This window comes from Pan troglodytes, chromosome 6, assembly GCF_028858775.2.
Source record: "Pan troglodytes isolate AG18354 chromosome 6, NHGRI_mPanTro3-v2.0_pri, whole genome shotgun sequence".
Lineage (NCBI taxonomy): Eukaryota > Metazoa > Chordata > Mammalia > Primates > Hominidae > Pan > Pan troglodytes.
In genome coordinates this window covers 12,057,030-12,069,650 of record NC_072404.2, presented here as the reverse complement: position 1 = coordinate 12,069,650, position 12,621 = coordinate 12,057,030, and the positions used below count along the sequence as shown (strand labels likewise).

General features: G+C 47.2%; 1 protein-coding gene across 11 annotated transcripts; it reads left to right on the top strand.

Moving 5' to 3' along the window:
* The first annotated feature begins 758 nt into the window (after window positions 1–758).
* Window positions 759–12,467, top strand: ZDHHC4 (zinc finger DHHC-type palmitoyltransferase 4). 11 transcript variants are annotated; one of them, XM_001143370.6, is made up of 8 exons: window positions 759–865; window positions 1,933–2,087; window positions 4,003–4,126; window positions 5,060–5,133; window positions 5,526–5,704; window positions 6,762–6,887; window positions 8,470–8,714; window positions 12,088–12,467. In XM_001143370.6, exons 3-8 carry the CDS (start codon window positions 4,010–4,012, stop codon window positions 12,379–12,381), a joined length of 1,035 nt encoding a protein of 344 aa, XP_001143370.1. In that variant the 5' UTR covers window positions 759–865; window positions 1,933–2,087; window positions 4,003–4,009; the 3' UTR covers window positions 12,382–12,467. The 11 variants fall into 11 exon arrangements, with proteins under 11 accessions (XP_001143370.1, XP_001143222.1, XP_063671285.1 ...); XM_001143222.7 differs by having other exon boundaries at window positions 1,868–2,087; XM_063815215.1 differs by having other exon boundaries at window positions 788–865; window positions 1,868–2,113.
* The last annotated feature ends 154 nt before the right edge of the window (window positions 12,468–12,621 follow it).

The following is a 12,621-nucleotide window of genomic DNA, read 5'->3' as shown; positions in this document are numbered from 1 at the left end:
GGAAGATGCTGGAACTGTTCTGCTAGATCTCAACAGTGTGGGTGGCTGAAAGCAAACTCTGTCCACCACACAGACATAGTCTGAGAGCCCCCTAAGTGTGACTGCCCTGGGCCACCTGGATCCCCCTGCTGGGCTCTGAGCAGGGACATGACTGGGCTCTGTGCAGGCCGCAGGGCAGCTTAGTCCCTGTCACAGCCCCAGCATGATCGCCCCCACCAGGCCCAGGTCGGTCCTCCTGTAAGTCTCCTGGCAGTACTGCTCTAAAATCCCACTTCCAGCCCAGTGCAGGGACTCACGCCTGTAATCTCAACACTCTGGGAGGCCGAGGTGGGAGGATCACTTGAGCCCGGGAGTTCGAGATCAGCTTGGGCAACATAGTGAGACACCCGTCTCTACAAAAAAAAAAAAAAAAAAAAAATTAGGCGGGTGTGGTGGCATGCACCTGTGGTCCCAGCTACTTGGGAGGCTGAGGCAGGAGGCATTGCTTGAGCCCAGGAGTTGGAGGTTGTAGTGTGCTACGATAGCGCCATTGCACTCCAGCTTGGGCGACAGAGCGAGGCTGTTTCTGAATGAATGAACGAATACATAAGTAAATAAGAAAATAGGTAATACATAAAATAAAATAAAATAAAATAAAATAAAATAAAATAAAATCGCACTTCCCAGCGGTTACACCCGGCCACGGAGGTCCCCAGGCTGGCTGCGAGGGAGCCGGGGAGGTCACTGTTACTCCAGCCCCGCAACCCGCGGCGGCCCTCGCACACTTCCGCCGGAAGTCAGCCCCTCGGGGGCGCCGCGCTGATGTCACGAGCCCGCAGGAAGTCTCGTATCGCGCCCGGAAGGCGCCGGAGCCCAGCGGCTGGCGGTAAGGCCGCCTCCGCGGGGCTGTGGGAAGCTTGGGCTGTCCCAGGACCGTCAGTCTCCTCCTCTGACCCTCCCTTTCCCCTTGTGTGTGGGGCCGCCGTCCCACCCCCACCTCGCCCGAGTCCGGGGCGGCCCCGGTGTCCCCTCCGAGCCTGCTGCACTCCACGTCCCCCTACCAGGGCTCCAGCCCCCAGGGAAATCTCCGGCCAGGCCCGCCCAGGAGGTGCCTTGGATGGGGGTGGCTTCGGGAGGCCCTAATGGGGAGTGGCGGGGAGAGACCCAAGGCTACCGACTTGGCTTATTTCTTCCCAACTAGCTGTTTCTCACAAAGTCTTTATTATTATTGTATTTTGAGACGGCGTTTCGCTCTTGTTTCCCAGGCTGGAGTGCAGTGGCGCGATCTCGGCTTACTGCACCCTCCGCCTCCCGGATTCAAGCAATTCTGCCTCAGCCTCCCCAGTAGCTTGGATTACAGGCATGCGCCATCACGCCCAGCTAATTTTTTTTGTATTTAGTAGAGACGGATTTCACCATGTTGGTCAGGCTGGTCTCGAACTCCTGACCTCAGGTGTTCCACCCGCCTCGGCCTCCCAAAGTGCTGGGATTATAGGCGTGAGCCACCGCGCCCGGCCTATTTTATTGTTTTTAGAGATGGGGTCCAGCTCTGTGGCCCAGGCTGGAGGGCAGTGGCACGATCACAGCTCACTGCAGCCTCGACCTCCTGGGCTCAAGCCATCCTTCCACCTCAGCCTCCCAAGTAGCTGGGACCACAGGCGTGGGCCACCACGCCCCACTGATTTTTAAATTTTTATGTAGAGACAGTGATCTCACTATGTTGCCCAGGCTGGTCTCGAACTCTTAACCTCAAGCTATCCTCCTGCCTGGGCCTCCCAAAGATTTGGGAGCAGGCCTAAGCAACTTAGTCTGGGCCATTTCTCCCAAAGTCTTACCCATTCATGCTGGGGGTGCTGAAAATCCCCTACTTCCAAATCCTTTTCCACAGGTATTCTGCCTTTGACTGCAACTCTTGTCGTCTTATGTGGGTGTTGAATTGATCTGTCTCTGCAGCCAGATCCAGGCTCCTGGAAGAACCATGTCCGGCAGCTACTGGTCATGCCAGGCACACACTGCTGCCCAAGAGGAGCTGCTGTTTGAATTATCTGTGAATGTTGGGAAGAGGAATGCCAGAGCTGCCGGCTGAAAATTACCCAACCAAGAGAAATGTAGGCTGGGTACCCTGAATCACCCCGTGAGAATTGCTGCTGTTTGTTTACTCTCATCTATCATGTCATGAATAGCTTCTTGTTTGGTTATCTCACTTGGCATTACAGCCCAGAATCTTATCTGCTAAGGTCAAAAGTGACCAGTTCCGGTATCTTTTTTTGTTTGTTTTTGAGACAGGGTCTCATGCTGTCGCCCAGGCTTGAACTCCTGTGCTCAAGCAATCCTCCCGCCTCAGCCTCCACAGGCATGCGCAACCACACCTGGCTAATTTTTGTATTTTTTGTAGAGATGGGGGTCTCGCTTTGTTGCCCAGGCTGGTCTTGAACTCCTGGGTTCAAGTGATCCTCCCACCTCAGCCTTCCAAAGTGCTGGGAGTACAGGCACGAGCCACTACGGCCGGCCAATTCCAGTACCTTTTTTTTTCTTCTCTTTTTTTTTTTTTTTAAACCACTACACTATGGAAAAGAGTTCCAGTATCCAGTGTCTTTTCTTTTTTTTTTTGAAACGGAGTCTCGCTCTGTTGCCCAGGCTGGAGTGCAGTGGCGCGATCTCGGCTCACTGCAACCTCCGCTTCCTGGGTTCAAGAGATTCTCCTGCCTCCACCCCCTGAGTAGCTGGGATTACAGGCATGTGCCACCACGCCCAGTTAATTTTTGTGTTTTTAGTATAGATGGGGATTACAGGCATGTGCCACCATGCCCGGTTAATTTTTGTGTTTTTAGTATAGATGGGGATTACACCATGTTGGCCAGACTGGTCTCGAACTCCTGACCTCGTGATCCACCTGCCTCGACATGCCAAAGTGTTGGGATTACAGGCCTGAGCCACCACGCTCGGCCCCAGTATCCAGTATTTTAATGCAGGCCTGTGTGTTGACTCTGGTTCCAGAGGGTAATTCCTGATGGTTGTGGCCAGTGTCCTGGAGGACAGGACACTGTCCTGTCCTTCTTAGGACAGGATGCCTGATTCTGGGTGCAGGGCTCCTGACTGCCTCTAGGAGATGCTTGTTCTCAAGGCATTGTCAGCAGATTCTTTGGGGACACATCTTGTATCTTTATGAATATTTAAGGAAGTGAAAGAATGATTCATGCCTGGGGGCAAGGAAGGAGGATGCATTTTCTTTCTTGGTTTATTTTGGATTTGCAAGTTGGAGATGCTTCAAAGGCAGGCCACAGCCTTAGGGTGTTAGATTCAAAGTTTTTATCTTGGGCGGGTGCAGTGGCTCACGCCTGTACTCCCAGCAGTTTGGGAGGCCGAGGCAGGTGGATCACCTGAGTTCAAGAGTTCGAGACCAGCCTGGCCAACATGGTGAAACCTCGTCTCTACTAAAAATACAAAAATTAGCCAGGCATGGGGTGCGTGCCTATAATCCCAGCTACTCAGGAGGCTGAGGCAGGAGAATTGCTTGAACCTGGGAGGCGGAGGTTGCAGTGAGCCAAGATCGCGCCACCGCACTGCAACCTGGGTAACAAGAGTGAAACTCTGTCTCAAAAAAAAAAGTTTATCTTTCTTTTTTTATTTTTTATTTTTTATTTTATTAAATTGAGACAGGGTCTCACTATGTTGCCCAGGCTGGTCTCGAACTCCTGAGCTCAAGCGATCCACCCACCTCTGCTTCCCAGAGTGGTGGGATTACAGGCATGAGCCACTGCACCTGGCCCTGAATTTTTATCTTGATGGAGGGAGCTCAGGACCATTTTGGAGGCCCCACTGAGAGGCAGCAGGCCTCTGTTATGTGTGCCTAAGAATTGGTGAATTCTGTTCTGTTTGTCTTTCTGCTTTTTGCTTTGAGATGTCATTAAAGTCTAGATGAATTCTGTTTTGGTAGCCATTTGGGAGTTGATGTCTGAGAATGTGTGCCATGGAAGAAACCTTTCAGTAGCAGATAGTCACACTCTTTCTGTTCCTTTGTAGCTGCAGGATGGACTTTCTGGTCCTCTTCTTGTTCTACCTGGCTTCGGTGCTGATGGGTCTTGTTCTTATCTGCGTCTGCTCGAAAACCCATAGCTTGAAAGGCCTGGCCAGGGGAGGAGCACAGGTAAGGATGATCCTTGGATGGCACTGGAATTTGAATACTGTGTTAGTCTAAGAGACTCACAGGTTTTGCTACAGGACAAAAAAGAGATGCCAGGCCGGGTGCAGTGCCTCACACCTGTAATCCCGCTACTCAGGAAGCTGAGGCAGGAGGATCCCTTGAGCCAGGATTCTGAAGTTGCCGTGAGCTATGATCACGCCACTGCACTCCAGCCTGGACTACAGAGTGAGACCCTGTCTCAACAACAACAAAAAAGATGCCACTTAACATCATTGATGGATTTATTTCGTTGATGGCAGTTGTGGGATATTCCACAGCCTCTGTGTGTGTGGGTTTTGTGTTCCTGCTGAAAGTCCTCTTGCGGTGGTGCTTTGAGAGAAGAGGTTGCTGTTTTCCTCTGGATTAGATGCCTGCGACTGGGCATGGATGTGAGCAGGGTCCGCCTGGGGGGCTTAATGGGTGACTCTGGGGGATGTATGAGCAGAAAGCTCAGCATTGGCTGGCCCCCCTCCTTCAGGGATCAAAGTGAGCAAAATGGGGCAAGCAGCCTATGGGAAGGCATTGACTTGGGAGGGACCTGGGCCAATGCCCAGTGATCTGGGTGTGGATGCTGGAACCTGGGATTGAACCCAGGCTGGGGAAGGAGCGGCCTTCACATTGACATTCCCCGACCCATCCCCTCTGCTCACCTCTCTTTCCCTGAAGACACTGACAGGTGCCTTCGTCAGAATCAGACTAGAAATGGAGTTGGCGTGAAAGGAAAGACTAGTAGAAAGCATTCCCCTCTTTATTCTCTGCTAAATCACTTCTTCACCCATATAGGGAAACAAAACTTACTATCACCCAGATTGCCAGCTGTATGTGGAGTGTCTGATTTGTTTGGGAGTGGAGGAAGTGAGAAATGAAACTGAGTCTTTCTCTTTCCTTTTGTTTCAGATATTTTCCTGTATAATTCCAGAATGTCTTCAGAGAGCCGTGCATGGATTGCTTCATTACCTTTTCCATACGAGGTATTTCTCTTTCAGAGTTTAAATATTCTCCTCTTTTCTGCTTTGATTATTAATTGTTGAGATCCTCTAGCTTCAGGAAGCTCCTTGTGGTTTCCAGCATGGTGAGGGAAAGAAGGCCGGAAAGAATCAGGAGTCCTGAGTTGGGAGCCTCTACTCATAGTTAATCTGCCTTTTGAGATGGAGGTTTTAACTTGCCTACTTTTAAAAAGCGATATTTACAGATTGCGAATTTCTGTTAAATACATGCAAAATGTTTCACATAGTTTTCTATGTAATTCTTACTATTATCTCAAGCCCAAAGGAAGTGGTTGGCCGTTGGTTACTTTCTTTAGTATCATACAATTTCTTCAAGAAGAAACCCCCATGAACAAGCCATGCCTGTTTTCTTTCAGAAACCACACCTTCATTGTCCTGCACCTGGTCTTGCAAGGGATGGTTTATACTGAGTACACCTGGGAAGTATTTGGCTACTGTCAGGAGCTGGAGTTCTCCTTGTATTACCTTCTTCTGCCCTATCTGCTGCTAGTTGTAAACCTGTTTTTTTTCACCCTGACTTGTGTAACCAATCCTGGTAAGTTGAGGCTCTTAGCATACAGCATGGTGACAGCTCCACTGTCTTACTAATAGTGCTGCAAACAAGGAGAGGCCCCCCCTGAGGACTTTGTAAAAGATTTGATGTGTAGCATTTTCATTACCTTTCAGTTTTGAGTGTTTTCTAATTTTTTTCTTCTTCTTCAACCCATGGGTTATTTAAAACCACTTAAAATTTTTAGTTTATCTTTTTAATGCTTTCACTTCATTTTGTCATATATAGAGCATGTGATCGGTATGGTACTGTTCCTTTTTTTGTTTTTTAAGACGGAGTCACGCTTTGTCGCCCAGGCTGCAGTGCAGTGAGGCGATCTCAGCTCGCTGCAACCTCCGCCTCCCGGGTTCAAGGGATTCTCTTGCCTCGGACTCCCGAGTAGCTAGGACTACAGGCGTGTGCCACCACACCCAGCTGATTTTTGTATTTTTAGTAGAGATGGGGTTTCACCATGTTGTCCAGGCTGGTCTCGAACTCCTGACCTCGTGATCCACCCACCTCAGCCTCCCAAAGTGCTGAGATTACAGGCGTGAGCCACCGCACCGGCAGAATTGTACACTTTAAATGAGTGAATTAGGTTTGTATGTTATATCTCAATAAAGCCGTTATTAAAAATGAATTGCGTGGCTGGGCGTGGTGGCTCACACCTGTAATCTCAGCCTGTTTGGGAGGCCTAGGTGGGAGGATCACCTGAGGTCCGGAGTTCCAGACCAGCCTGGCCAAAATGGTGAAACCCCATCTGTATTAACAAAAAAAATACAAAAATTAGCCACGTGTGCATTAGCACGCCTGTAATCCCAGCTACTACTCAGGAGGCTTACGTGGGAGAATCACCTGAACCTGAGAGGCAGAGGTTGCAGTGAGCCAAGATCATGCCACTGCATTCCAGCCTGGATGACAAAGTAAGACTCTGTCTCAAAAAAAAAAGAATTACTTACGATATTAAAGATAGCAGTTTCAGTTGTGTTTTATCAGGACGGGTTTTGTGACCATCCAGTCCACCATATTGCACGAAACTGACATATGTCCTTACTTTTCCCAGGCATTATAACAAAAGCAAATGAATTATTATTTCTTCATGTTTATGAATTTGATGAAGTGATGTTTCCAAAGAACGTGAGGTGCTCTACTTGTGATTTAAGGAAACCAGCTCGATCCAAGCACTGCAGTGAGTGTGGCTCTCGTGACTCCAGCGGCACCTCCAACAGCACATGTGTGGGCTTCGTCTGTGAGGGAATGTTTCCTGAATCCGAAAGCAGAGCCAGTTCACCCCCAGATATGGTGTGGCCACTACTTGTAGAGTTGAGATAATGGTTTCTTTCAGATGAGTGAGGGTCAGGTCTTGTGTTCCTGTGTAGTAGACAGTCCTCATCTCTGGGCATAACAGCCCTTCCCTCGCCACGTGGCAGGACATGCTCCCCACAAGTTGTTTCTGCGGATGTTGTGTTTGCAGATTTCAGTCCTACAAAGCCTAGTCTTCTGGGGAGGGCCCAAGATTCTAGACCAGTGCTGTCTAACAAAAATAGAATGTGGCTGGGCGCAGCGGTTCATGCCAGGAATTCCAGTACTTTGGGAGGCAGGCAGATCTCTTGAGCCTAGGAGTTCAAGACCAGCTTGGGCACCATGGAAACCCCACCTCTACAAAAAATACAAAAGTTGTAGTCCTGGCTACTCAGGAGGCTGAGGCGGGAGGATCACTTGAGCCCAGGAGATCGAGGCTGCAGTAAGCTATGATTAAACCACTGCACTCCAGTCTCAGCAACAGAGCAAGACCCTGTCTCAGAAAAAAAAAAAAAGGCCATGAATAGAAAGTTTTTAAAAATGTTTTTCAAAATGTGGCTGTGCTTGGAGACAGTTTTAATCAGGATGTTATTTAACCTACATATGTGAAATATCATTTTAACATGTAATCAATGTAAAAAATTCTTCATGAGATAGTTTATATTCTTTTTTTCATACTAAGCCTTTGAAATCTGGTGTGTATCTTACATTTATAGCACATCTTGATTTGGACACTAAATTTTCATGTGGAAATGCTTGTGTATTTAGATTTAATAAAATGTACAGTTGAAAAAGTAGGCTTACATGTGCAAGCTATGTCCAGATATTCTTAAAAGTTTTCCAATATCTGAATTCGGTACCAAAAAAATAATTTTCCTTCACCATCCATGTCTACATTGACATAATGATTCATCTTAATCAGAAGAATTGACTTTAAAGCAGGAATACCAGTTTTAAAACTATGTCTATCCAAGTCAAGTAAATTAACTAACACTTGTGTTGCCTCCATATTCACACTGAATTCAAAGGAGTATTGTAGTAAAAAGACAACTGTAAATTTGTCAATATTGACAAAATGTCCTCTCCGTTTTTTGGTTTGTTTTTTGAGATAGGGTCTCACTCCGTTACCCAGGTTGGAGTGCTGTGACGTGATCATAGCTCACAGCAGCGTTGACCTCCTGTGCTCAAGTGATCCTCCCGCCTAGCCTCTGAGTAGCTGGGACCATGGGTGCATGCCGCCACCACCTCAGATTTGTCTTGTAGTCAGATTGCAAGTGCTCAATACCCACATTTGGCTGGTTGCTCCTGTACTGGACACCACAGTTCCAAAAGCTTAGTTTGGAACTAAGCAGCTGCCATTTTCCTCTGATGACACATCCAGTGGACAGATTGTGAAAATCTCAGCAGGTGTGCGGTGTCCTTGTCTCATCAAGCACCATCCCAGCACGTGCCCCCTTGTTTCTGTGCAGGTGTGTGTAACTGGTGTGTGCACCGTTTCGACCATCACTGTGTTTGGGTGAACAACTGCATCGGGGCCTGGAACATCAGGTACTTCCTCATCTACCTCTTGACCTTGACGGCCTCGGCTGCCACCGTCGCCATTGTGAGCACCACTTTTCTGGTCCACTTGGTGGTGATGTCAGATCTATACCAGGAGACTTACATCGATGACCTTGGACACCTCCGTGTTATGGACACGGTCTTTCTTATTCAGGTAATTATGCTGTAGGTTTCTGACTTCAAGTTTCAGAATCGCAAAAAAGACATTTATTTTTCCAGTAAAAGCAGGAAGTTAGGTGGGGTGTGGTGGCTCACGCCTATAATCCCAGCACTTTTGGAGGCCGAGGTGGGAGGATCGCATGAGGCTAGGAGTTCAGGACCAGCCTGGGCAACACCCAAATGTCCATCAACTGATGATTGAATAACTGGTCTCCTGTAGAGACCTTGTCTCTACAAAAAATACAAAAATGAGCCAGGGCCGGGTGCAGTGGCTCATGCCTGTAATCCTAGCACTTTGAGAAGCTAAGACAAGCAGATTGCCTGAGCTCAGGAGCTTGAGACCAGCCTGGGCAACATGGTGAAACCCCATCTCTACTAAAATACAAAAAAATTAGCTGGGTGTGGTGGCACATGCCCATTGTTCTAGCTACTTGGGAGGCTGAGGCACAAAAATTGCTTGAACCCGGGAGGGAGAGGTTGCAGTGAGCCGAGATTGCACCACTGCACTCCAGCCTGGGTGACAGAGCAAGACCCTGTCTCAGAAACTAACAAACAAACGTGAAGTTTTTCCTTTTTCTAAACTGATATAAAATTCACATATTGGGCCAGGCATGGTGGCTCACAGCTGTAATCCCAACACTTTGGGAGGCCAAGGTGGGTGGATCACCTGAGGTCAGGAGTTCAAGACCAGCCTGGCCAGTGTGGTGAAACCTCGTCTCTACTAAAAATACAAAAAAGTTAGCCAGGCATGGTGGCCAGCATCTGTAGTCCCAGCTACTCGGGAGGCCGAGGCAGGAGAATCACTTGAACCTGGGAGGCGGAGGTTGCAGTGAGCCAAGATCGTGCCATTGCACTCCAGCCTGGGCAACAAGAGCGAAAGAGCGAAACTCCATCTCAAAAAAAAAAAAAAATTCACATATCATAAAATTCACCCTTTAAAGTATCCCACAGTGGTATAAGTATATTCACAGACTTGTTCAGCCCTCACTACTATCTAATTTCAGAACATTTCATCATCCCCAAAAGGAAACACTCCCCATTCCCTCCTCCCCCAGACCCAGGTAATCACTAATCTACTTTCTGTCTTTCGGGATAGACCTTTTCTGGACACTTCATATAAATGGAATCATGCAATATATGGTCTTTTCCACTGGCTTTTTTCTTGTGGCACAAGGTTTTCAGGGTTAATTCATGTAGCACGAATCTACTTCATTCCTTTTGTTTATTTGGGATGGAGTCTCGCTCTTGTTGCCCAGGCTGGAGTGCAACGGTGTGATCTTGGCTCACTGCAACCTCTGCCTCTCAGGTTCAAGCAATTCTCCTGCCTCAGTCTCCCGTGTAGCTGGGATTACAGACATGAGCCACCACGCCTGGCTAATTTTTGTAATTTTAGCAGAGAAGGGGTTTTACCATGTTGGCCAGGCTGGTCTTGAACTCCTGACCTCAAGTGATCCACCCGCCTCGGCCTCCCAAAGTGCTGGGATTACAGGCATGAAACCCCGTGCCCGGCCTTACTTCATTCTTTTTTATGGCTGAATAGTATTCCGTTGTATGGATAGACTGAATTTTAATTATTTGTTCATCAGTTGATGGACATTTTGGTGTTTTCACTTTTTGGCTATTTTTGAGTAATACTGCTGTGAACATTCATGTACAAGTTTTTTGTGTGGACATATGTTTTTATGTTTATAAAACATGTTTTATGTTTATGTTTTTATGTTTTATGTTTATATTTCTCTTGGGTACATTCCACCTAGAAGTGGCACTGCTGGGTCATATGGTAACTTTTTTTTTTTTTTGAGACAGAGTCTCACTCTGTCACCTAGGCTGGAGTGCAGTGGTACCATCACAGCTCACTATGACCTGGAACTCCTGGGCTCAAATGCTCCCACCTTGGCCTCCCAAAGTGCTGGGATTACAGGTGTGAGCCACCATGACTGGCCCAGAATCACTTTTGATTTGAGGTCTTTATATAATAATGACGGTTAATCTTTTGTTATACTGTTTTTTTGTTTGTGGATCTTTTGGATCTTGGGAATGGGGTTTTGGGTTTTTTGGGGTTTTTTGGTATAGAAAAGTTCAGACATTCTTTCTCATCAAATTTCTTTTCTTTGTAACTTCAACAAGAAAGTCTCCTCCATCAGGAGTTTTGTTAAATGTTCTCTTTTCTTGTGACTTTCAAAAATATTAAACTTTCTAAATTCTTCATTTTGCTTATTACAAAAATAACTTACAAAACTTTAAGCAGCGCAGTTCCTATGGTCATATACCATTTACGGAGTCAGTTTTGTTTTTACCCAAACAAGATGACAGTGTAATCCTTACATCTTGCCTTTCTCATTAGTCAATATATTAAATCTTTTCACAATCAGTACATAGAAATTGACATCATTTTTCATGGCTCCTCGTTTTCCCATTGTGTGACCATCCCAGAGTTTAACCTTCCTGACGGATGGACAGTTAACTTGTTTCTTGGCCAGGCACAGTGGCTCACGCCTGTAATCCCAACAATTTGGGAGGTCAAGGCAGGAGGATCACTCAAGGCCAGGAGTTTGAAAGCAGCCTGGGCAACATAGCAAGACCCTGTTTCTATTTATTTATTTATTTATTTATTTATTTATTTATTTATTTATTTTAGATGGAGTCTCGCTCTGTCGCCTAGGCTGGAGTGCAGTCGCACAATCTCAGCTCATTGTAACCTTCACCGCCCGGGTTCAAGCAATTCTTCTGCCTCAGCCTCTTGAGTAGCTGGGATTACAGGCATGTGCCACCACACCCGGCTAACTTTTGTATTTTTAGTAGAGAAGGGTTTCACCATGTTGGCCAGGCTGGTGTCAAACTCCTGACCTCAAGTGATCTGCCCGCCTCGGCCTCCCAAAATGCTGGGATTATAGGCGTGAGCCATTGCGCCCGGCCCCTGTTTCTATTTATTAAGAAAAGGAAAAAAACTTCGGAAGAGGGGCTGATAAAATCAATGATACAATGAATATCCTTGTACATCTATTTTTGGGGTTGTATTGTTTTAAGAAAGACATTGATCTCTTTTGTCCATCTGGATTTTATTTTGATGAATGAAGTCTGCATTTATTTTATAAATAGCTAACTGGAATAGCACATTTCCTAAGTAAACTTTCCCTTTTCCTTCAGTGTGAACACTTCATTCATCCCACAGGAAACTCTTGTATGTACTGGGATTATTCTGGGCTGCTTCTCAGTGCTGTTTATGTTCAGTTTGTCACATTTGGACACAAGTAGGTGGGCTGAGGAAGCAGCGCTGGTGGCTGTGGCAGGCCCAGGGTTGGCCAGTGTTCACTCTCATGGATGTCACAGTCCAGCTGCCTAAAGCACTACCTTTTCTCTGCCCCTAGTACCTGTTCCTGACTTTTCCACGGATTGTCTTCATGCTGGGCTTTGTCGTGGTCCTGAGCTTCCTCCTGGGTGGCTACCTGTTGTTTGTCCTGTATCTGGCGGCCACCAACCAGACTACTAACGAGTGGTACAGAGGTGACTGGGCCTGGTGCCAGCGTTGTCCCCTTGTGGCCTGGCCTCCATCAGCAGAGCCCCAAGTCCACCGGAACATTCACTCCCACGGGCTTCGGAGCAACCTTCAAGAGATCTTTCTACCTGCCTTTCCATGTCATGAGAGGAAGAAACAAGAATGACAAGTGTGTGACTGCCTTTGAGCTGTAGTTCCCGTTTATTTACACATGTGGATCCTCGTTTTCCAAGCATGGCTTGTTTGTTTTGATTTCTGCTGTGCTTATAAATCACTTTCGGTGGGCAAGGGAGAGAGGGGAAAATGGGTGTTGACTGAGGAATCCCCCTTGCTTGTCTTCTTTTGAAACCGGGCATCTCTGAAGTCCTGGTGTCAGGGGGATCAAGAGATGACTTCTCAGAGGTTC

Excerpts from the sequence above, each read along its gene's own strand:
- ZDHHC4 (XM_001143370.6), top strand. The coding sequence starts at position 4,010 with ATGGACTTTCTGGTCCTCTTCTTGTTCTACCTGGCTTCGGTGCTGATG. Across the intron at positions 6,888-8,469 it reads AGCTCGATCCAAGCACTGCA|GTGTGTGTAACTGGTGTGTG; the intron begins GTGAGTGTGGCT and ends GTTTCTGTGCAG. Across the intron at positions 8,715-12,087 it reads ACACGGTCTTTCTTATTCAG|TACCTGTTCCTGACTTTTCC; the intron begins GTAATTATGCTG and ends CTCTGCCCCTAG.